Raw genomic sequence first — 23395 nt, 5'->3', positions numbered from 1 at the left:
ATCGTTTCTTGCGTTTTTTAGAGGTTCTGTTTTTCTCTTTTTTGAAATCAATCATTATTACTTGTTTTAAATAAAATACATTTTTGAAGGAAAATAATAAATTTCCACACCATGAAAATACAAACTTATACAGCATACAGCGGTACATGTTATTGATTATAATGTTTAAACAGAATAATCCGTTTATCTAATTGTTTCAAACAGCATTTACATATTATATTTACACGTAGATCTATATTTACTCCGATTACGTTATTGCTCCAAAATAAATTTGATGATTTTTGACTTTGTAACAGTTCAGGTTCGGCAAGGAGCATGGATGAACATAAAAAGGGTGTATACAATGAATTATCATAATATGGATTTATCCTACGAATTATCATAATGTGGTTTAATTATAGGATGATTTTATTTTGGGGGGTTCACTTATGGATAAAAATAAGGGGAATTTTTTTCCCTTATTTGAAGTCATTTAAAAAAGATTTTTCCTATGAATTTGCCTCAAAGAGGTTTATCCCAAAGGATTAAAGGATAAGGAAGGGTTTATTCTACGGATGACCATAAGATAAGGAGGGTTTTTTCTATGAATTATCATCCATAGAAATTTATCCTATGAGTGATCATAAGGAGGATTTTTCCAGTGGATGATCACAAAGAAAGTTTATCCCATAAATGATCATAAAAATGATTTGTCCTATGAATGGACAAAAGGCGGATTTATCCATTGGCAGCAAGTGATCATTCATGCTTGAATACGTTAAATGTCTCTTTTTGATTATTGCACGTTATGAAATAAAACATATTTTCAAACATTAAATCATGGTATTGGTTTATAACAGTCAAATAAACTATAATAATTCAGCATGCATTAATTGTTCAGAAAATACGTTAAAATGAATTGTGTTCAGTCTGTATTTATGCAATTATCTGTGATGATATTGTTCAAGTCTTGTCAAGAATAAATATTGTAAGCTCGTATAATTGAACTACTAATTGATAATGGTTTTTTAACGGACTTAAATTATGTTGCTGTCAAATTAATTGATTGCATAACGCACAATAATATAGAATTAACGAAGATATTATATATGAGAGCATTTATATTCATTGCAGACGGAATGCCTGATTGTTTAGCAAGAAAGATAAAAACCAATCACGGTATCATTCAAATACTCGCACGTCCATAAACAACGGAAAAAATAATAAAGTAACAGATTAATTTCTTGATATTAATAACAAGAATCGGGCGAACTCCTACACATGATGTTATTAACCAACTTGAACAGACAGCGTTACGTTATTGTATACGCTCACGCCTTTTTTATTCAACCAGTTCATCTGAATTCTAATGATCAGTCTGGCCTATAAGACTACAGACATTCCTCTGTTTTAAGACAAGTTGTTCTTTAAGCATAGAAAACTCAAAACTTTTAACAGCAATATTTAATTGGTTCTGACACTGGAAAAAAATATCATGATGGCATTTTGGATTGTGAGTAACATCGTTCTTAATACTCTGATTGGACTCAGTTTTAGTAAAGAAAGGACAAAATCTGGTGAAATTGTTATGTATGATGTGGCATATGTAACGGAAATACCACAAAGGAATAAACTTGTCACTATACCTCATAGGGTATCCTTTTTAACTTTCATTGTAAAGAACAGAAATGCGTTGCATTTTTCTATATTTAAATCAATGAAACGTGCCTTTGCAACGTAGAAGAATTTGCAAGTACGAAAGATACTGCAAACTCTGTTCAAAACATAGGCATCGTATATAGACTAAAGAAAACCAGCGTTTTTACTTCATATTTACAGGTTCGTTAAAATATTCTTTTAAAACATCACATTTATATTTTAAGGTTTCATCTTTGATATTAGACTGATAAGTTTATCAATGTCTTTATAGAACAGTCTTAATCAAATTGTAAAATGACATATCGAACAAAGGTAATAGTAAATTTTAAGGAACGTAAAAGTATTCCAAAACATTTTGAACATAATCTGGTCGTGTTTTCTCTTTCGTAGACAACATATGGATTGTACAAGAAAATACATCGCCAACCAAGCGTCTTAGACTGTTTATCCCTTTATGAGATGAGCTATGTCGAATACGGTGTCTATGTTACTCAACCGACTGAAGGTGTAAATATTGACGTGTGGTGTGACATGTCCAATGGTGAATGGAGATTAATTCAACGCCGCCAAGGTGGATCTGTAGACTTTTATAAAGATTGGGATGAATACGTGGATGGAGTTGGTACAATAATAGGAGAGTAAAACCTAGGTCTTAAATACATTAACATATTAACAACAATTGGCAGTGAACTTTATATAGAAATGGAAACGTTTGACATGATAATTTTGCACCCGCATCAGCTTTTGCCAAATATTCCACATCTAAGGTCAATGACGAGACTGACAAATACTTGTTGTCAGTTTCAGGATATACTGGTAACTGTGCGGATTCTTGGGCCGTTCATAACGGTTGGGGTTTCTCTACATTCGATAATGATAATGACGAAAGAGGTAGCGAAATTGTGCCGTTAAATACAATTGAGCTTGGTGGTACAGAACTCGTCATGCATGTAATTCAAAAGGGCTATATTTGGGAGGTTCTAACACAGAATACAAAGGTATCATTTGGTCAACGTGGCAAGAATATTCGATTAAACGTAGCGTTATGAAGATACGCCGGAAAACCGGAAAACGTACGGTTTAAACAAAAATGTTAGGATTATATAATAACTACCTTTCTGTTTTAAGACATTTTTTTCTGATAACAACTTTCTTATTAACAGTCGACAAGATAAGTAGATAACATGTCTAAATCAAACGTATCAGAACATATTAAACATTGGATCTAAGTCTTATATTGCGTACATGCTTGTATATTTTCGGAATAATTTAATAAAAACGCATGATTAATTCCAATATACCCGTGTTATGATATAAAAATGAGAAATATGTGAAAAAAATAGTTGCATGTATGCACAAATTCTGATAATATGGGATACATTTTCTATTTGGAAAAATACGCCGCTTTACATTTTTATTTTGCCGTTTTTGATGATCTTTGTTTGTATCACTTTCTTTCTTTCCTAGTAAAGGTATATATGGGTTATGTATTTACAAGTGAATTGTTTTGAATCTAATTCTTTAGTTATTGGAACATTGAAAGGTGAATGTAAGATAATACCTGTATAATTCTATACTTTCTTTTTTTGTTGTTGTTGTTGTTGTTATTGTTGTTGTTGTTGTTGTTGTAAAGACGTAATTGGGTTATATATACAGGATTACTGTATGTTGTTCTCTCTTTAAAAAGATTAGAAGATATAATTGTTTATGAATAAGTACACTATGCTTTCAAAATAAGAAGCGTTTGACAATATTAATTATGAATGAAAATAGCATACTACATGTATAATTATGCGTATATTTTCATTATGTTACGTACAGTCAATTAATAGTATAAAACATCCAAAGTTGATATGTATGTATTTTCTTACTACTGTTAACAGAAAAAAATAAGAAAGATGTTATAACATTTCTAATTATATGTTTGACATATAAGAGTTAATTATTGGCAGCTTAGATTTGTATTTTAAAACTATATTACATAAAATCTCCAAAAATTAAAACCTCTACAAAATACTTAGTTGAATTAGTTCATGTATTATATATTATTATTATTCTTCTTTAAAAAAAAACATTTTCTATTTGGAATGTTTTTAATTTTCATTTTGCCGTTTTAGATGATCTATAATTTTCATTTTCTATATTTCACAATAATGAACATTTAGAAATGTTTGACAACATTTTTTATTTCGTTGTTGTATTTAATTATACAGGTTTTTTTAAATAATTAAAAAATTTAGCCTGTAGAAAAAAAAATAGGGAAATGTAATAAGTTTTTTAAATAAGGGTTAAAAAAGGGATAAACCATATTTTTTGTTTTCCCTTTTCCCATTTTTCCCTTATTCTTTTGAGGGTTTTTCGGAGATAAAACCCTTTTTCCAGCCCCTGGATTTTTAAAAAAATTAAACCTGTAAAAGAGAAAAACTTTTAAAAAATGGGGCAGCCCAAAGCAAACCTTCAGTTTTAATTTTCTTTTGGGAAAAAAACATTTATTTTTGTTTCAAAACTGTGTTTTCAAAAAATTTTTATTTTGGAAAAGATAATATCACTGTTATGCTTTTTCCCAAAAAACTGCCCCCAAAAGCTTTTCATAGGGGCGAAAATAAATTCTTTTCCCAAATATAAAAATTTGCAGAAACAAATTTGGGGTCCGTTTTTAATTTTTAAATATAGCCGAGTCTGAAATAAGTTTGGCAGATATGTACGAGTCTAACATTATTGCTTTCAACATGTTTAATGACCTCTGTATCTCACATTACCATTTGTTTACATATTGACAAAAGTTTATTACTTCAATTTCATAAGGAGTTGATATGGATTTTTGGACTCTTAAAACTGAAACAAAACAAGAGGGAGTATGACTTGCATTGGATATTTTGGAATCTAAAAATAGAAAATTAAGCTTTAATGGGTGTGATATGAATTTGATATGAACTTTTTGGACTTTAGAAATGAACACGAGTTAAAAGTTGGACCCAATAATGGCTTCTCTTGAAACATCACGTGATGCAATTTCTGAAAGTGCATTCAGTATGGTTATATCTATGAAGTGTTAAATATTTATATTTTTATAATTTGTATGTGCTCATTTAATTTTAGACCATATTATACTGAGTGACTTGAAAACATGTATTATTATAATTTGAACATTGACTAGCATTGAACTTTTAATAAAGTGGCATACTTCAAAACGGAATGCTCAGATAAAGCAACCTGTTTAAATTAATAGTACAAATTATAAAATGAATAATGTTAAATATTTTGCGTATGCAATGAGAATTGGAACATATAACCAAACGCTATTATGTTTAACGAAACATTATTTGAAGTCCGTGAAACACGACTTTTTAGGTTCTCATTATATTTTAGATTAAATGTCTGAAAATTAAGTACATGTAATGCTATGCAATAAATTTATTTTAAAACTTGAAAAGGTGTTGAGAATAATGATTAGCTGAAAGTACAGTTTTTTTTTTTCTGATGAAATGTCAGTGTTGTATAATACGGAAAGAAAACATAAGTAATATTTTGTATAACTACATATCAATCTCAATGAAAAACAATAAACATAATAGTGCCTCAAGTAGAATCAAAATGATAAAAACTACATTTGAATTGCAAAACTCGTTTGTATTAAAAACAGCAGGTTGTAAGAAAAATTGTAAATTGAAACCAATAATGTCAACAGAACAAATTTTACAAATAATGATAAATCTTTAACTGTACATATTTGTATGAAGCACTTAGCTTCAAATTGGGAACCACCTGTTAACGTGCGTTTCACGATATTATTTTATAGGGTATTTCATGTTCTAATTTGGAGCTATTTTTATTTAAATAACAAAACATGCAAAACAAATCAGGACATTTTGGCTAAGATATAAGACTTAGTATAAACTACTTACATTTTCCCTTTTGCCATATTGGAAATGTAATTCAAACCGAGAAAAGTATATGCAGGGCTAGTGAAAAAAAGTGATATATTTCTCCATCTGTCTGTCTATCTGTCTCGTCTGCGTCTGTGTGTTTGTCCGTCCGTCACAACACTTGTCGAACTACTCATAAAATCTACTGTGCAATGTTATGCCTTAGTTACTTTATTTTTTAAAAGTTGTGTCCGGATCACACCTCGTATACTACTTATGCTATTTGAGTGAACATTTACAGACTTGATCGGTACTACAAAACTGCGCATATTCAACTGGTTTTCAAGTTGGCTGAGAATATGGCCCTTCAATAAGAAAAGCCGCTTCTGTCAGTTAATGCCCGTAAAAATTACTCCACCCTCTGTTACAACGCTGCGATATAACAGGAAAAGAACTTCCAATCAACTCTTAATACAACTGCTTAATTGGCTTATCATCTGGCGACACATGTGTCCAGTGATTGCTCTTGTCAAAGCAACATATTTCAGATGAGTGTTTACATTCATATGTCCGTTTCAATGTTATATTGTTATTTTCTCAGTGACTTCAATTTTTGCTTTTATTACCACATACATACGCATGAAGGTAAATAATTTTTATATTATATAACTTTACTTTTAGAACATAAATTCATATTAGACAATTTTTGTATTAATTTGCAAACGCCTCGGTATTGAACAAATAAATTCATGTATTGATATCATTAAAGACGCAATTGTTAACCCAATCGTAGTGAAATCACTAAATCACCAAGCATGCGAATCCACTTTGCAGCGTAACGAATTGTTATATGATTAAATGTTCAAAAAAAAAATTTCTGTTGCAAATGTTGTTTGTATGTTTCTTAAAAGACTGTATGGGCTAAAAGTCCGTATACTACTATTACATAACATCACATGATACAGCATACTAATATATTTCGTATTTAAACTAAACTGCGGTTTGAATATTAAATTAACTGTAATTTCAACAGAAACTTCCGTTCCCAGACGGTAATGTTGTATTAATATTTCATACAACCTAAACATATCTCCTAACATTAACCTGTTAGAACAACAGAAACATTCATATCCATGAATTAATCACACTTATCTAATTAATAAAATTTTGAATTCTCAGTTGCTTGCTTTTGGTTATGTAACTTACCATTTCTTAAGTTAAATATTCTATTCAATAGAAACCCATAGCAACCAACCGTCGTTCATTCTTTATCAAATTAATGTATAAATGTTTGTCTATTTCTCGTATAAATGTCTCTAGTACTTGCTCGCTTGGAGTCGTATATATTTCAATGCTCTTATATACTATCTCCTCTATCTATATTTATAATTGCTATTATTTTTTGGTGTACGGATTATCTCTTTAGAATGCCACGTTGAATTTTTGATTATAATCCATCTATCTTCTATATATCGCGTCTTAATGAATTGGTGACATCTTTTGTCGCAGATAGAGAAGTTTCTCTTTAGTGACCGTCACTCTTATTTCTGCTCTCTTATATTGATTCATGCAGTTTTCATCTATCTTACTATTTTTTTATTCATGTTTTGCTTTTTGCCCTGGGTTCGTCATTGACAGAAACAAGCACTCGTGGATGAGGGCAGACGACTGTTATTGAGAGAGAAGAACAGAACGGTGTCAATCTTCTTATTGTTGTTTTCTTTATATCTAATAATATTTTTTATATTTAAATCCAATGACATAATAAGACACCAAGTGATCCTTTATCTCTCTTTTGCTGAGCGGAACCCCGGTTGTATCGCTTGGTTGAGGTTTGGGCGGAGTGAATTGTTCTTAAAACGCATCTCTATATCACATTATCTTACTTCATCTAATATGAAATACAAGTGTATATTAAGTTATAAAGGACCGGTTTGTAGCTTATTAATTTTATCTTTAAAATATTAAATTAAACTTACCTTCTTCATTATGTCTGTATCTTTGTATCTATCTTGACATGTACTGATGTTAAAAGAAAATGAAGCTGTCAGATTTTTACTTCATCTTAAAGATGTCTTATTGAGGGTGTAAATAATTGTAAATGTATGTAATAAATTTCAAATATTTCTAAGTTTAAGTTTCATTAACATGAATTTGTATTTACATTTTCTGTTACAATTTCTAAAAAGAAATTTCTGAAATTTATTACAAAGTTATCTTACTGTAATGTTTTTCCGCCAAAAAAGCTAACATTGGCCAAATCGTCATTTCAGGAATTTCATTTTTTACAATTTTTGATAATAAATAATTTTAAAATTTTATAAACGGAATTTAGTTCATAGCGATAAAGGATAAGTGATTTGTAAAAAAAACTACATACAAATGTTGAAAAAAATAATTTCCCGGAAATAACGCATTTTACTACGAATATTGGGTCCACTCACGACTGTTAGAATTTTTGATCGCCTTGGGCAACGCAGCTTTAAAACGGGTAAGACTCCCTTAAAAATAAAAACAAAAAACCCGTAATGGGGTTGTTTTTAGTTATAAAAAACAAAAAAGAAAATAGAAATGAGGGTAATTTCCCAAGCTTAAACCAATTTTCGGGTAAACCCCTATTAAAAATAAGACTTTTGTATATTAAAATAGATGATATTGAAAAAAGTAAGGTTAAATTTTACTAAATTTTTTTGCCCGGGGTTTGTTTATTTTTTCACTTAGGGTATGATTTTAGTAAATAAAAACCTGCACTTGCTTTTCCCTTTTGTCCTGTCCGGGTTTTTGTTTGGGGGTCCTCCTGGGCCCCTTTGGGAAACTGGCTCCTTTGCGGATCGGGGCGGGTTTGCTTTATTGGGAACGCGCGCCTTTACTTTTTGACCCCTTATTTACCCATATTAAAAAAATTTTAAATTTATGCAAGAACGCCTAATAATTTTTCAAATAAACTTTAGGGAATATAGATACAGCGGAAAATACAATATTTTAATTATATCAAAAATCAAAAAAAAAAAAGTACCTACAGTAAAAATAATATGCTTTTCCACGATTTTCGCCTATACCGTAAACACTTATAATTTAGGCATCGTTCACCACCTATGTTTGAATAGCGCAAATGACGTCCTGTCAAACACGAAGTATTTTCTTAAAATTAAACTTGCCGAAATAAAATCTGCTTTTATTTTTAGTTTTTTTTTTCAGTAACACTGACCCTAGATAATTTTTTTTCGACTCAAAACGTACTTTTTAAATTCATTATACCATCGTGTCAACGTTTTTAAACAAAGTTTATTTCAATATGTTTAATTCTGAAGTGGCATTTAAGAATTAAATTGATCGTGAATTACTTTATCTAAATAAAAATTTAAATTTTTTTCCCCTTCAATTTTTTGGGAACCCTTTTCCCCTTGCGACCCCAAAAATTTAAAAAAACATAAAAAGACTTTTTGGGGTTTAAATTTTGCAATTAAAATAAAATGTTCACAATTCTGAAAATTTTTTAAAAAAAACTTTCAGACAATTAAAAATTAGGTTTTTTATTATTCATTATAAACAAACATGCCTAATAGAAAGTTTTAAAGAAAAATTTAAATTTTAAAAGCACCAAAATTTAAAAGGTTTTAGTATTAAAAAAACAAAACAGAAAAATTTAAAAAATAATAAGAACTCAATTGAAAAGATATTTAGTGGATTCCTTGACCAATTTTAAATAAAAAATTATTAAATAATTTTTGTTTTAGTTTTTTTTTGTGTGTTGTTGTTTTGTGTGTGGGTGTGGGTTGGTGGGCGGTTGGGTGGCGGGGGAAAGTCATTATGCACATAAAATTATTTACCTCTAATATGCAATCAATCCGATTAAAAGGGATTTCTCTGTAATGATTTATAGGAAGAATAATAACATAATGTTTTTAATATACTGAAAAGTTACAGGGAAGGGGGTTTAAAAAAAAAAAGAACACACAAAACCCGAGTCAATTTCGTTGGAGCTTTACACAAGAATAGTGGGAGGTATTATGTGACATTAAACCTTACCGGAAGTTTACTACCACTTGATGTGTGCCGTGTGATATGACCAATGTGGATGGACAGTTATACAACGCCCAAAACGGCAGACGGATCGGAAAGATTTCTACAGAAATGGGGGAAGATTATAAAAATGGGTTTTTGGGAAACAGAGTGGGCGATATTTTTGGATCGGGCTTGAAAGATATTATCATCCAATTAACTTAAAAAGCCACATTTCTCTTTCACGTCAAAGTGGAAACATTCCCAAAATGACAACATGAATCCATTTTCATGCTTTTGCTGAATACCACTCACGTTATGACGAACATGAGTAATAACAGATTGACGGTTGGAGGATATCACGGCTCGTGTGGTGATTCCATGTCGTATCATAATAATTGTCAATTTACGTCCAAAGATAGTGACAATGACGACTCGGACCGGAACTGTGCACAATACTTTATTGGAGCTTGGTGGTACAAGTCATGTTGTTGCGCGAATCTGAATGGGGTATATCCGAACGGGGGATATACCAAATTCAGTCGTGGTTTAATCTGGAATAACTGCAGGAATGATAAGTACTCTCTTAATAATGTTGTTATGAAAATTAGAAGATATATGTAATTTTTCTCTTATATTGAATGTGTAAGCTGCATTTATATTCCGTAATAACACGGCTACGTTAAACAACCGTTTGATTGAACCATTCTGTTTTATATCACAAACAATTTATATAAAAATAATAGTGCCATCACAAGTTTGGGAGACAGGCATCCCTCGTAAGACTTTAGTAATGAAATCACAAATTATGTCAGATCTTTTTTTAAACAATAAACTGGGTATTTACTTAAATCAAATCAGCAATGCTATGCTTCATAGATTAAAATGAGCGTCTTTTTTTGTTTGTGATTATATTACAATTTGATCATAGTTATTTTATATTTCCATAATTATATTGAAAAAAGATTTTAGTGTCTCTATAGATGTATCGATTGCTTTCAAATATTGTCTTTTTACAGTTTGTGTAACAGTCTGGATAACCACTCCGAATAAAGATTTAACTCCGCATATTATTTGGCCTTTTAATATGTATATGCTTTCTTTTATAAGGAACCATATACGGCTTTTCACATACAGATATGAAAGATACAGTGCGCGTGCTATACACTGTTTGCTAGCCAACTACCACGTTTTCTTCCTATCCCCAATAACAGCTCCAAACGTGAAAGTTGGACAAAATACATTTTATTCAGGTTAAGGGTTAGGAAAAGTTTCATTGAGAAATAATCTATCGCTGCCTAAGTTAAACGGGTCTTTAGTGTTAAAAGTTAAGAATTATGATTGTCAGAAACATTTTTGTAATTGTCATGTCATAATAGAATGGCTATACTAAGTATCAGCTTCAAGCTTTACATACAGGTAAAGGATTTTATAATGTTTGTATTCATGTTTGTTTGTTTGTTTTGCTTGTCTATTTGTTTGGTTGGTTGTTGGTTGGTTGTGTGGTTGGTTGGTTGGTTTAACGGCATACCAACACAATTACGTCATATAGCGCCGAAACAGAAAAAAGCTCGGGTGTTACACACTTAAAGAAACACCAGTGTAACATAACCCCTTGCAATAATATTATGTTTTATAATCATAATTTCATTATTCTTTGCGTATGTTTGTAGTAAAAAAATATTCCCGGTTTTTCATATTAAACATATATTGTATAATTGTTTTTTTTGTGTGTTCGTTTTGTGCGTGCGTGCGTGTATGCGTGCGTGTGCGTGTGTGTGCGTCTCTTGTTATTGTTGCTTTATATATCACAAAACGCATTTTCTATACTTGTCGTACATTTTATCATGTATTTAACATGTCATGTGATTTACAAGTCCTTTTAAATACTTTCCAGAATTTTTTTTTTCGTCTTTTCTTTTCTCACTTTATACAGTATATATTTCTTTGAACAAATACTTGCATAACATGTATCAAATTTCTGATAATAAAACCTTTCACTGAATATGAAATTAATTGTTTCAATATTCAAAGCACATGACGGTCCTTTGGATAGAAATTATTGTACATGTACATCATTTTGTTAATTTTTAAGTCAAAACCTGCAATATATATCAAAACGATAAAACTCTAAAAGTACTGTTTGGCAATATTCACCTGAGACTGAAAAATTTTCGGAAGCTTTTTTGTTAGATTCCGTAATTTATTACAATTAAAAAATTGATTTTAATGATAGCATATAGTACTCGATACATTTAATCATACATACGGCCCGATGGCCTAGTTGTTAGTATTATGGCATAACAGTCACGCAATTTCAAGTTAAAATCCACGTCATTTTTCCCAAACTAATTATTTTTAATCATATGCAAAATTAGATGAATAATTTGTTTACTTTCTGGTGTCTTTTTTCATAACTTTGATACATAAATGCATAACTATGTAAGTAGTCATGATCCCCATATTTAAAGTCGCACAATAGGTGATTTGTATGCCCGAAAACATAATATTTGAGTTTTGAAAACTACGAAAAAGAAAATAGAAAAAATAATGTTTAATTGAGATTGTCACCTACAATTTGAAAGTAAAAATCTTAACTTTTTGTCACAGAGGCTAGCCAGGCATGTGTTGTGTTAGTAACTTTAAGTCATAAATAAACCATGTGAACCATTATGCTGTACTTTAAAATCCGTAACATTTACTTCGGAAATCGATAATTACCGACAAAAGGTCATTGAATACTCAAATGTCTCAGGTTAATACCGCTAAACCATACTTATTGCATGTTTGGAACTTTTCTTTGTTCTTACTAACTCATTATACTCAGTACACTTTCAGAAGGTGAAGAAGTGAAGGGGCACAAAAGAGAGTAATGCACGTTTTTCTTTTTCTTTTTTTTTCAGATTTCTATTACAAAGAAATGAAAATGCGATAAAACAGTTAGTAACGGGGATGTTTCTGCAAACAAATTTTCTCGGCCTGACCGTCTAGACATTTTTAGCAGTAACACCCCTTAATGTCGCCCGAGCCAGTGTTATATCCTCGTAACTAACTCGTTTCATATACTATTACAAAGCAAATAAAAAACATTTACTTATAAAGTGAGAAAAAAGAACATTCTGAGTTGAGCAGCATTGATAATGGTACATATATTGTTGGAAGTTCTTTCAATTTAATCTTACAATGGTATTTAATTTAAAATATATATATATATATAACGTTCGATTATCAATGATTAGATGCGTATTTGGTAACTGAATGTGTCTGCTTCCAAAAGATGGAAACAAACATCGTTTTTTCCAGGCTTTGTACCCATACTACTTGGTATATACGATTTGATTAAAAACAATGTTCAGCAGATGTAGATGACGTCATGATTTATTTGTCTGATGAATAAAATACTTCATTTTAATTTATAGAAATGTTCATATTTTTTATAAGTATCCGGAAAAACATCTGTAAATTCGTCTCAAAAGAAATTATAAAGGTATGTTTACTGTTACAAGGTATTGAAAAATGTTTGATTTCGTGCCTGCAAGTGTTGAAAAAAGTTCATGATAAGCGAACCTTGTCGAGAAAATATTGCCCACAATTCGTTTGACAAAAGTTCCCCGTATTTCAAACAGACTTGTTTATACTTTGTTATGTTTGTATTTCATTAATTAATTTAGATATGAAGTTTGAACGTTAAAAGATTTTTCAAAAATAAATCAAATAAATATAGCCATGCATGTATGCTTAGATTCAAGGATAAAAAAGCTCTGTGTTTTAAACTTTAACATTATTTGAAATAAAACCGGCTTGGACAATTTATATTGTTTTCATTTTTATTGACAAAAACCTGCTTACCTGAAACTGTGCACTAATTTATGCACAAGCTGTAAGTACTTTTTCAATAGTAACGTTTATGTTATGACATAGAAAAGTATAATCCAATCAAATATGATACCTTTAGAAAATATAATTATGCTCAGTTTGTCCATTTGAACTCAATGCAAAAAATCAACAATAATAGTAATTTATACTCATCACGATCCTAAGATTGATAAAATAGTGGTAAGTTATGAATTATAAATTGACATGATGGTTTAAGGCAACATTATCTCTAAGCATGATACGTAACTGAATCATCTAAGCGAACGATATTTTTTATGTTCCAAATCATCGATAATACTGGCCTTGTAATCGCTAAAAAAGATCAGTATCAGGATAAAATGATACTGATTTTATTGACATTGTTTCATGAAAATTAAAATTGTTGATTTTGCTTGAATTAAATGGTACACATTTAAAATGTAAAAAATGGTGATTTGCCAATAAACAACACTATTTTTAGATAAAATCGAAGAATAACAAACAAAATAAGAAATAATCGCATCGAAATATGGATCAATTTTAGGATCAAGATCAATATTTAGTTGAACTGTAAAATACCCGTATCTTGTAGAATAACATTATAAAGGTATTCAAGAATTGCTTATACGACTCTACCCCATACATTATAGCTTTTCAATAAATGCTGCCACTAAAAGAAGTATGCCCCCGAAAAGAAGTTTGGACATGAAACCCGCAAAATATGCCAAAATACTGGTCATATACGCCCGGCCGCCTTTGTGAAATATCATTCCTAAAATTCAATTGAAATTTCATTTAGAAGTGTAGGAGAAATAGTCTAAACAAATTTCACAAGAAAAAGATCATCAAGGGCCCATAAGTGTGCAAAAAAAATCATGCACAAAATTATGTCACAATTCACAAATAGACTTGGAAAATCATGACACAATTTTTTTCACTGACATTTCTCAAGTAGTTTTAGAGATGAAGGAATGCCAAGTTAATTTATTAAAAAATCAAGATACTATAAATTCCCCTGCGGTACTTGAGTTGTAGCGTGGACAAGCTTAGTTTACTAAAATTAACCATTAAGCGTGTGGAGGTGTGAAATAAATAGACAAAATAGGTTGTAGTTTCCAGATTTGACCTTAACTGATCAACAATCATATACAGTTGACTCTCGGTAACTCGAAATCCAAGGGACTGGGCATTTTACTTCGAGAGAAACGGAATTCGAGTAACAATGCTACAACATTTAACCGTTGAAATGACGGTAAATCACTTACAACTCACTGTATAATGTAAACAACAATACAATGTAAAGTCGGAAAAGACGTTAACGTAAGCGAGGAACGTCACATTATGCAAGGCGCTATAAATGACGTTATCAATTCTTGACATACTCGGGACGCGAGATTTCATTTAAAGTTTAGTAATTAATCCGTTATTTGAACATTACATTTGCTATAGTCTCATATAAAGTATTATTAATTAAGAAACAGTCATAAATATATTGAATTCAGTCTCTCATTCATGTATCACTTTTCCTTTGAAATTTTAGTTTAATACATTTCGAGGGGGTGTACAATTGCACGATTTGTAAGTCCATTTTGAGTTCAAATTTAAGCACTTCGAATAAATCCATCTTTTCCCGTCACGAGTTCTTCAAAAGCAGCAAGTTTCCATAATAAGCGGGGAACATCGTCGTGGACTAATACAACGTCACCAACGGATATAGTGTGGTTATTTTTGCCTGTAGACGTTCTCATAAAGCTCATAAAGCTGTCATGTATTCGTGACGCCATCTATTCCGGAAGTGGTTTACTTTGTATCGTACCCTGTTTTATAACTTACGAACGGCCACTTGGCGGAGGGAATGTACATGTAAGGACATCCTCATAAGGGAGTTTGGGTTATTCCGTCTCCGATAAATAAGTTGATGGTGCGAGTATTTCCCGGTTCATCTGAATTACACCAGAACACAACATAATGTCAAGGGCCTATCGTTAATCATTGCTTCGATTTCTTGTGATATATTCACATGTACACGAAGTAGTAAGAAATACAAGAACATGTCATTTAAGCAAAAATATCTTGCAGATGTATTCTAGATTTAAAATAATTTTAAATGCTGTGACAATACTCTGGAATAAAATTTGTTCAAGTAAGTATGAGGGCATGACCGCTTATAAAAACAGTGTTTATTATGTATTAGTACTACTTATTATTATTATTATTGTTGAATTATAATTCAATAAACACTGTTAAGGTCATGGCTCACGAGTTGAAATAACTGTAATTTAAAACTGTTATGGTTGAATATAAATATTTTGCTTCTCTTTTTTCCAATTTTTCAAAATAAGATTAAATATCAAAAATACAAAAACGCTGAAAGATTTTCAAAGGGCGTTTAACATACTGAAAAAATTTACATTTTTCAATAATAATAAATAGTAATACAATTTTTCGGTTTTATAGGGGAATAAGTCTGACGAAAAAATCCACAAATTGTCTGGACGATCAATTCATAAAAAAAAATAACGTGATGTATAAAGTCCCCTCTCACAGAGAACACACGGCTTTTACGGTAACCAACCGTTAAACCCCTACAAAAAACCAACTAACCTGAGTTTAAAAGATTACCTCGGCCCTTCGGTGTTCCCCTGAATAGAAATAAAATTTTATAAAAAAACCACACGGAAAAATTGAAAATTAGCAGGCTCGGTTTGATTGAACCTGTTCATGGACGGTACTGTCAAGTGTAAACTTACGTCCACGCCCCCTAGCACCGGCTTAAGCAGAATTCAACATTTAACATGAACTGGCACAATTTGGAATTTAGAAACATCCGCAGCTGTGTTCATATGGCGGTTATCATGGAACCTTCAATGTGACACGTAAGTGCCATTCCATAAAAAGCGGCATATGGTCCCCAAGTAAAAAAAATGCATGTGCCCTTAACAAGAAAACAATGGGCGGAACTAAATAAAATGGAATTCCGAAAGGGGATCAGAGGTTATGAAGCCTGCATATCACAGATAAAAATTTTTTGCTGCATCATACTAGAATGAATCCAAAGAAGAAGATTTCCGCGCAAAGAAGGAATGCAAGAAGGGCCATCCAGGCCCGCCGACCATTCCAAATCTCTGACCCTGCCAAGCCTGATGAGCAGGGGGACCCACAAATGTCTATCAGTCTCATCACGATTTCCAATTCCCTTATCTCGCATTTATTGCATCTTGCATTGTTTTATATAACCAATATTCACATATATAAAGTTAAATAAATATTGTGTATGTGCCGTATATGGTGATTTGATTAGTGAATAAATTATTTATTTTGTTTTCGGAAAGCAGCTATCACCGACATAAACAATAGCACATTTGTATTACAGTGGCAAATGTGTTTTAACCTGTAAAACCGACAATATACATGCATACAATTATCATGTTTTGTATGTAGTCTTTGTTGGATTATGAAATCAACAGGTATCTCAACTTTAAAATGTTTCAGTTGAATTTCTGCATTAATTAACAAAACGAAAAAAGAAATAAAAAGAGTAGTTACTCATATTTTATTCAATATCCAAAGTTCCAAACCATTGCATAATCTGAACAGGCATTGAAAACATTTTACTAAAGAAATTGATTTATTCAGTAATTTTAAAGTTGTTAATATTCAAGGTATAAAAATACCACGCTTTCATGACGGATCATATTCAATTTGACAATACATCGATAACACATTCAATTCTCTCTTTTAAATCATTCCATTTATTTTCCAAGTGACCAAGCAACATTATAACAACAATAAGAAAAAAACAATCCATTGACGGAATTGTTGCATATCTGGTATGATGTATTCATAACAACAAAACGTAATGTTATACAACGGACTCTTATTGTTTATTAACTGTAATTGAACTAGCCCGTTTAAATCTAAAGCGCATGGTCAAATGGCTTGTCCTGGTTTAACTTGGAACGAAATGGAATTTGTTTCTTTTAAAACAAAATCAATATAAACGTTTCTTGCTATAATTCAAGCTGTTTCAATTGTACAAATTTTTGCAAATGAAAGAGTAATATCGACATACGAGCTAGAAAAAACAACTTACGCTCCGCAATTGGGTGAATATGTTATTGCAATAGAAGACAAGTCTTTGATGTCATGCACTTTCAAGTGTCAAAAGTTGGACTGGTCATCGTTTTATTTTATAGCACATAATTCAACATGTCTTTGTGCATTCATTGGTTGAAAATGATATAGTAAGCATTGAGGATGTGGGCGCAGATATAATCTATCGTACAAGAAAAGAAAAAGAGACAAAAAACATACATTCTAGCAAGAAGTAGTAGTCATTCTTTATTCATTACCTAAGATTGTGTACATATATTGACATTGCTTTGTTAACATTTATTCAATATATTCAATACCACGAGATTGGTTAGCTGTCAATAACTATAAAAATATTGAGGTTTTAACGAGAGAACGAACTGAACGAGCAAACATTAATATTAATGTGTTTTGAGTTATCAGTGAATATTGTTAAGCAATTGATTAAAATATAGTATTTCATATTTTACTGACAATTCATTAATTTTATTATCCGTGTTGGATATTTTAATGCTATCACAAATTACTAGAATATCGAAAGTACGAACATTGTATGCAATATATCTGTCACTTTTTATCAGTGACTTTATACTACTACAAAAATGTATAAATTGTATATTTTGAAAATCTTTGTTAATGGTTTTGTTCAGACTAAAAGAGGGAAAAGTCTTTTATGGTATTCAGCAGGAAAAGGGTAAAATTGATATAATTGTTCTCAGTGACCTTATGTAAAAACATAATAAATTTGTCGATGCAATATATTGTTATAAGAGGGATTCCAACTGCTCGGATATCTTTTTTCAACTTTCTTTATTTTTAACAGGAGGACAATCAAAAAGTGACACGAATACATTAGCAACCAGAGCCAACTGACTGCCTTGCGCTTCATCAACAATTATATTGGATTCCAAGTCATGTAGGTATACGAGGAAATGACAAAGTAGATGCTTTAGCTAAACAATCATTAAATTTTCAAAAAACTGACTTATTGTTACCTGCTTGTGATTTTAGAACGGCTATAAATAAACTCGTTTCATCTGAATGGAAAGCAAATTGGGAAAATGCCGTCTTTAATAAACTTCATGATATAAACCCATCTCTTGATGAGTCACCATCTCTGTCTTTGTCAAACCGCCGTGATCAAACAGTTCTTCTTCGATGCCAAACTGGACACACTAAAGTTACCCATTCTTATCTCCTCACGAATGACAATGCCCCTTTCTGTGTAGCTTGCAATGAACATTTTACTGTCAAGCATTTTCTTCTGGAATGTCATGATTTTTCACAGGCCCGTAATAGATTTTATAATGTAAATTCACTCAAAAAACTCTTTAATACAATTCCATCAAAAACATAATCGATTATTTGAAAGAGATAAACTTGTATTCAAGGATCTAACTGGCTCTTTTTTTATTATCATTTACAAAGTTTTACATAATATTTTAAGCCTATTATAGCATTCGGCACGATATGGCCATTTATGTGTTGACGTGCCGTAAAATCCAAACAAACACACAAACAAACAAACAAGGTTACGCCGACGACGGTGTGTATGTGATCAAACCAGTGGAAAATACATCTGCTACAAATGTTTGGTGCGACATGTCCAACGGTGGTTGGACGGTAATACAACGTCGACAAGATAGATCAGAAGATTTTTACAGAGGATGGGAAGAATATAAAATGGATTTGGCAACAGAGTTGGCGAGTATTGGCTGGGACTTGAAAACATTTACTATTTAACAAAAAACAACAATTCACTTTATATATACATGGAAACGTTTCAGAATGACAATATGAATCCGTTTTCTGCTTTTGCAGAATTCTCCATCTTCAGAGTTAATGATGAGAATGATAATTACAGATTGACAGTTGGCGGCTATGAAGGCTCGTGCACCGATTCCATGTGGTTTCATAATGGTTGTCAATTTACAACCAAAGATAGTGATAACGACGCCAGGGACGACAACTGTGTAGTAGCATATAAAGGAGCTTGGTGGAACAACGCACGCCACAAGGCGAATCTAAATGGTTTGTACTTGAACGGTGCACACAAAGAATACGGTCACGGTATAATTTGGGCCGGATGTTGGGGTCAATACTACTCACTCAAGATAACTGTTATGAAGCTTAGAAGAAATAACTGAAATTTCAACATATTTATGGTTGTTGTATGGTTGTTGTATGAACAAATCTGCGGATGTTTCTTAATTCAAAATTTCACCACTTTTCTTGTCTAAATGCTGAATTCTGCAGTAGCCAGTGCTATGGGCTTGGATAGTACAGGTACTGACAGTGCCGTCCATAAACAAGCGGAATCAAACCGAGTCAGCACATTTTCAATTTTGACGTGTGAGCGTTCTTTGGAGATACCGTTTTTACTATCATATTGTCTGATTTCACGCATGTGGAATACAGATGTTCATGTAAAATCCATTATTACATCAGGCTCAATGATTTCATACAAAATATTATAGACGTAATATTTTAAGAATATGTGCTTTATGTACCTGATACAATGCTACGTGAACCAGCGGTAAAGGTGTTAAAACAGAAAATCAGAAAACCATTTGCCGCTCACCGTTCGATTCCATCAAGAGATTTTGGATTCGGGTGCTCAATCGTGCCTGAAATAATACAAAATGCAATGATGTCATCAGAATTCTGAAAAAGATAGGTCCCAGAGAGAGAGAGAGAGAGAGAGAGAGAGACAGAGAGAGACAGAGAGAGAGAGAGAAAGAGGGAGGGAGAGAGGGAGGGAGGGAAAGTTTCATATCTCTTTTACAACTAGCACCGACTTGAAACTTTCCATTAAACAACTGGTTTTTTGTTCTTGTTTTTTAAACGAAAAGTACAAATTGCATAATACATAACAAAACGCTTATAACAAGTACATTTTATAAAAAAAATACATACGCACAATCATTGCATACAGGACATATTATTGAGTCTGTGTGATTATTTAGTCAGTGTAATGGATCAAGAGATGTAATATAATGTATGCACGAGAGTTTCTTATTGCAAGAAACCAACAAATTATCATAAAAAAATTATTTGATGGTTTGATATTAAAAAGGAAATGAAACTCATTCAAAATTAAAAGATCAAATATATTTATCAGGGCAGTTAAGAGATTAATTTCGATGCTTTGATAATAAAAAAAACAAATTATTCAAAATTAAAAACACATCATAGGCCACATGGAATGATAACAATCTTCATAGCTTTATGTGTAAATTACATGGCTATAAATAGTGGGATTTTCTTATTGTTGATATTTTGTCGTTGTTGTTATTGATGTTGTTGATACATATTTCTTAATATAACAACAAGCATTGAAAGCGCTACCAAAATCATTAAAAATAAAGACGTTGTAGTTATTTCTTAGATATTATTATATTCCTTTATGTCAACACTGCACAAGAAACATCTATCATGTTTGAACTGTGATTTAATTTCTATATTTATGTATATGTGTGATCGAGATTACTATAATTACGTTATGGTTAAATGTATAAAGTTTAAGCAAGGTATGGAATTGAAGGATTATTATAGTAGTATCTTTGTCTATTACTTGTTTATGGCTCTTTTGGCTTTGACTGAAATAGATCACACTTGGCGCTACCTTACCACGTGAGATCCAATCTTATTAAAATCAGTTCTAGTCAAATACAAGTTCCTGATCAAGAAACTTTCATAATAGCATTATTACATTTCGATGAATATGTCGTGCAAGTTTTTATTATTTTGTTATAGTGGACTTTATAATCGTATTTGATTAAATTAATGTATTTGTATAAACGTTTTTATCGGTTGTGTATTCCAAAGTTTTGAGGACTCTTTGTCAGTTATCTTTGATATCACTTATGAAAATAAATGTTTAAGGGAAGAGTAGCGTACAATGGTACTAAAATAATTGTTATTGTACACAAATGAAATAGTTCATGAGGGTGGATCAATAACTCATATAACAAAAGAGCAAATATTTTACAAATCAAAAAAATGAATAAAAATAAAATAGAGTTTTGGGTGTTAAGAGTTTTAAAGAGTCTTATATACAATGCTACATAATAGCTTTGGTCATAGAATTTGACCCACAAACGTTTTGCCGAATAATATGAGAGAAGAAGAAAATAATCTTTGATCTTTATGTGAAAAACATGTGGATAAAGTGTGATACCTCTGAAGCATCAATCACAACAAAATTAAAAGGAAATTGCAGACTCGGTAGGTGGAAACGCAATGTTCATCCTATAGTTTGCGACTATGGTAAAAATAGCCTTCAATTTATTTGTTTTATATATTTTTTTTAATTATATTATCAAAATACTTGTGCTCATACAAACAATTCGATCATTTTGTTAGGGTCATAAATAATATTTTACAATTAAATAAATTTTCATTCTTATAATCTTTATATGTAAACAAAAAATACATGTAGGGTTACTACTACAATTTCAACTTTACTGAATATTTAACATCGGCTTGTAAAATATATGAAAAGACAATCTAAATGAACATGAAAAAAAATTGTTCGACTCTTGAAAGATTGTAAATATAGGTTTAGATATAAAGACATATATGTATACGAATATAATGTATGTATTGCATTGTTGTTGACTTCAACAAAATGCTTTTTTGTAACATGTTTATGAAATTTGTAAGTTGAATGTGCAATAAAAATATATTATACAACATTCTATTATAATCCTTCATTGTATTTCCATTTTGTGTTGTCTGCCTTCGACATTTTTGATAGATCGGTCATTAATTTCACAATTTTATGTACATCATCAATTTTATCTTCATTCATCTGCAAAATTAACGTATATGAAAGCTCTAAATAAAACAAAAAAAGATTCAAGTTCCTATTTGCGTATTTTTTGTCAAACAAAGTTGATAATGATCTGACGATGCGTCCAGTTTGTTTTGAAACAAATGTTTAACATTTGACGATGTTCTCATGTTATTAACAAATCTGGCGTTGTATATCAAGTAAGCAATTAAAGGGAAATAATTCCCAAGGAAAGTAAAAGAAAATATCATATGAACAAAAATCTCCCTTTGAAGAATCAACAACAAAAAAGGTGGGAAATTTGAAGAAAATTGAAAATTTGTTTGTTTGTTTGTCTGTTTACGCCTTTTACCAACAGTATTTCAGCCATATAGGCGGGTAGTTTCCTAACCATCGTTCCTGGAGAGTTACACCAGTACTGGACTACCTCCCCCCGCGCTAAACTACAAAAGCATCTCCAGGGGATCGAACCCACGCCAGAGAGGTAACTGGATAAGAAGTCATCGACTCTAACCCGTCGACCACGGAGGCGGTTAAAATTGAAAACAATACGTCTCGGGTATTTTCCCCGGTGTAGTGTTTTAATGTTACTCACAAGACGAATTATATGTGTTATTTATATAATGACTTCACTTTACCGCCATCTGATGTTTTCTAAAAATCAAAGTTTCGCGATTGTGTTGTCTTAAATGTTGCATTGTGCTTAGGCCGATGCTAGGGCGTGCAGTCCTAGGACAGTAGCGTACACTTTCCATTGCCACCAAATAAGCAGACTCAATCTAACCGTTTTTTATGGATTATTTCGTTTTTCTTTATTTCATTGTATTTTACTCGGCAAAAATAAAATATTTATAGCTACAATTATTTGTGATGATTATGTATTAAAGGAGCAATCAATCAATAAGGACCGTAGCCTATCTATGTCATGTACAATAGTTGCCTAACCTTTTCAATGATAAATGTTTTATGCTTTAGTTTATTGATTTACATTTATTTTAATGTCATTGTTTGTGTTTTGCTCGGAAAAAGGCCATTTGATATGGCCCTGTACACAGAAAGTTACCAAGTTAGAATCTTTAAAAAATATATCATAAACGCTTACAGATCTTCGAAATTGTTTCACTAACATATATTCAGGTTTTTTTTT

The 23395-nt window shown here is 31.2% G+C and overlaps 2 protein-coding genes across 2 annotated transcripts; both read left to right on the top strand.

Annotated features, from left to right (window-relative positions):
- Positions 1–1477: 1477 nt before the first annotated feature.
- On the top strand, positions 1478–2280 carry LOC132723612 (angiopoietin-related protein 7-like). Its single transcript, XM_060708369.1, has 2 exons — positions 1478–1633; positions 2029–2280. The coding sequence occupies exons 1-2, from the start codon at positions 1478–1480 to the stop codon at positions 2278–2280; spliced, it is 408 nt and encodes a 135-aa protein (XP_060564352.1).
- A 7553-nt stretch (positions 2281–9833) lies between these two features.
- On the top strand, positions 9834–19523 carry LOC132723611 (angiopoietin-related protein 1-like; the record flags this gene model as incomplete). Its single annotated transcript, XM_060708368.1, has 3 exons — positions 9834–10084; positions 10617–10759; positions 19275–19523. Coding segments are annotated over exons 1-3 (643 nt in total), but the record flags the coding sequence as incomplete, so codon positions are not given.
- Between the last annotated feature and the right edge of the window lie 3872 nt (positions 19524–23395).

This window comes from Ruditapes philippinarum, unplaced genomic scaffold (genome assembly GCF_026571515.1).
Source record: "Ruditapes philippinarum isolate M1 unplaced genomic scaffold, ASM2657151v2 ctg7985_1_1_1_1, whole genome shotgun sequence".
Taxonomy (NCBI): Eukaryota; Metazoa; Mollusca; class Bivalvia; order Venerida; family Veneridae; genus Ruditapes; species Ruditapes philippinarum.
This window is presented reverse-complemented; position numbering and strand designations above follow the sequence as displayed.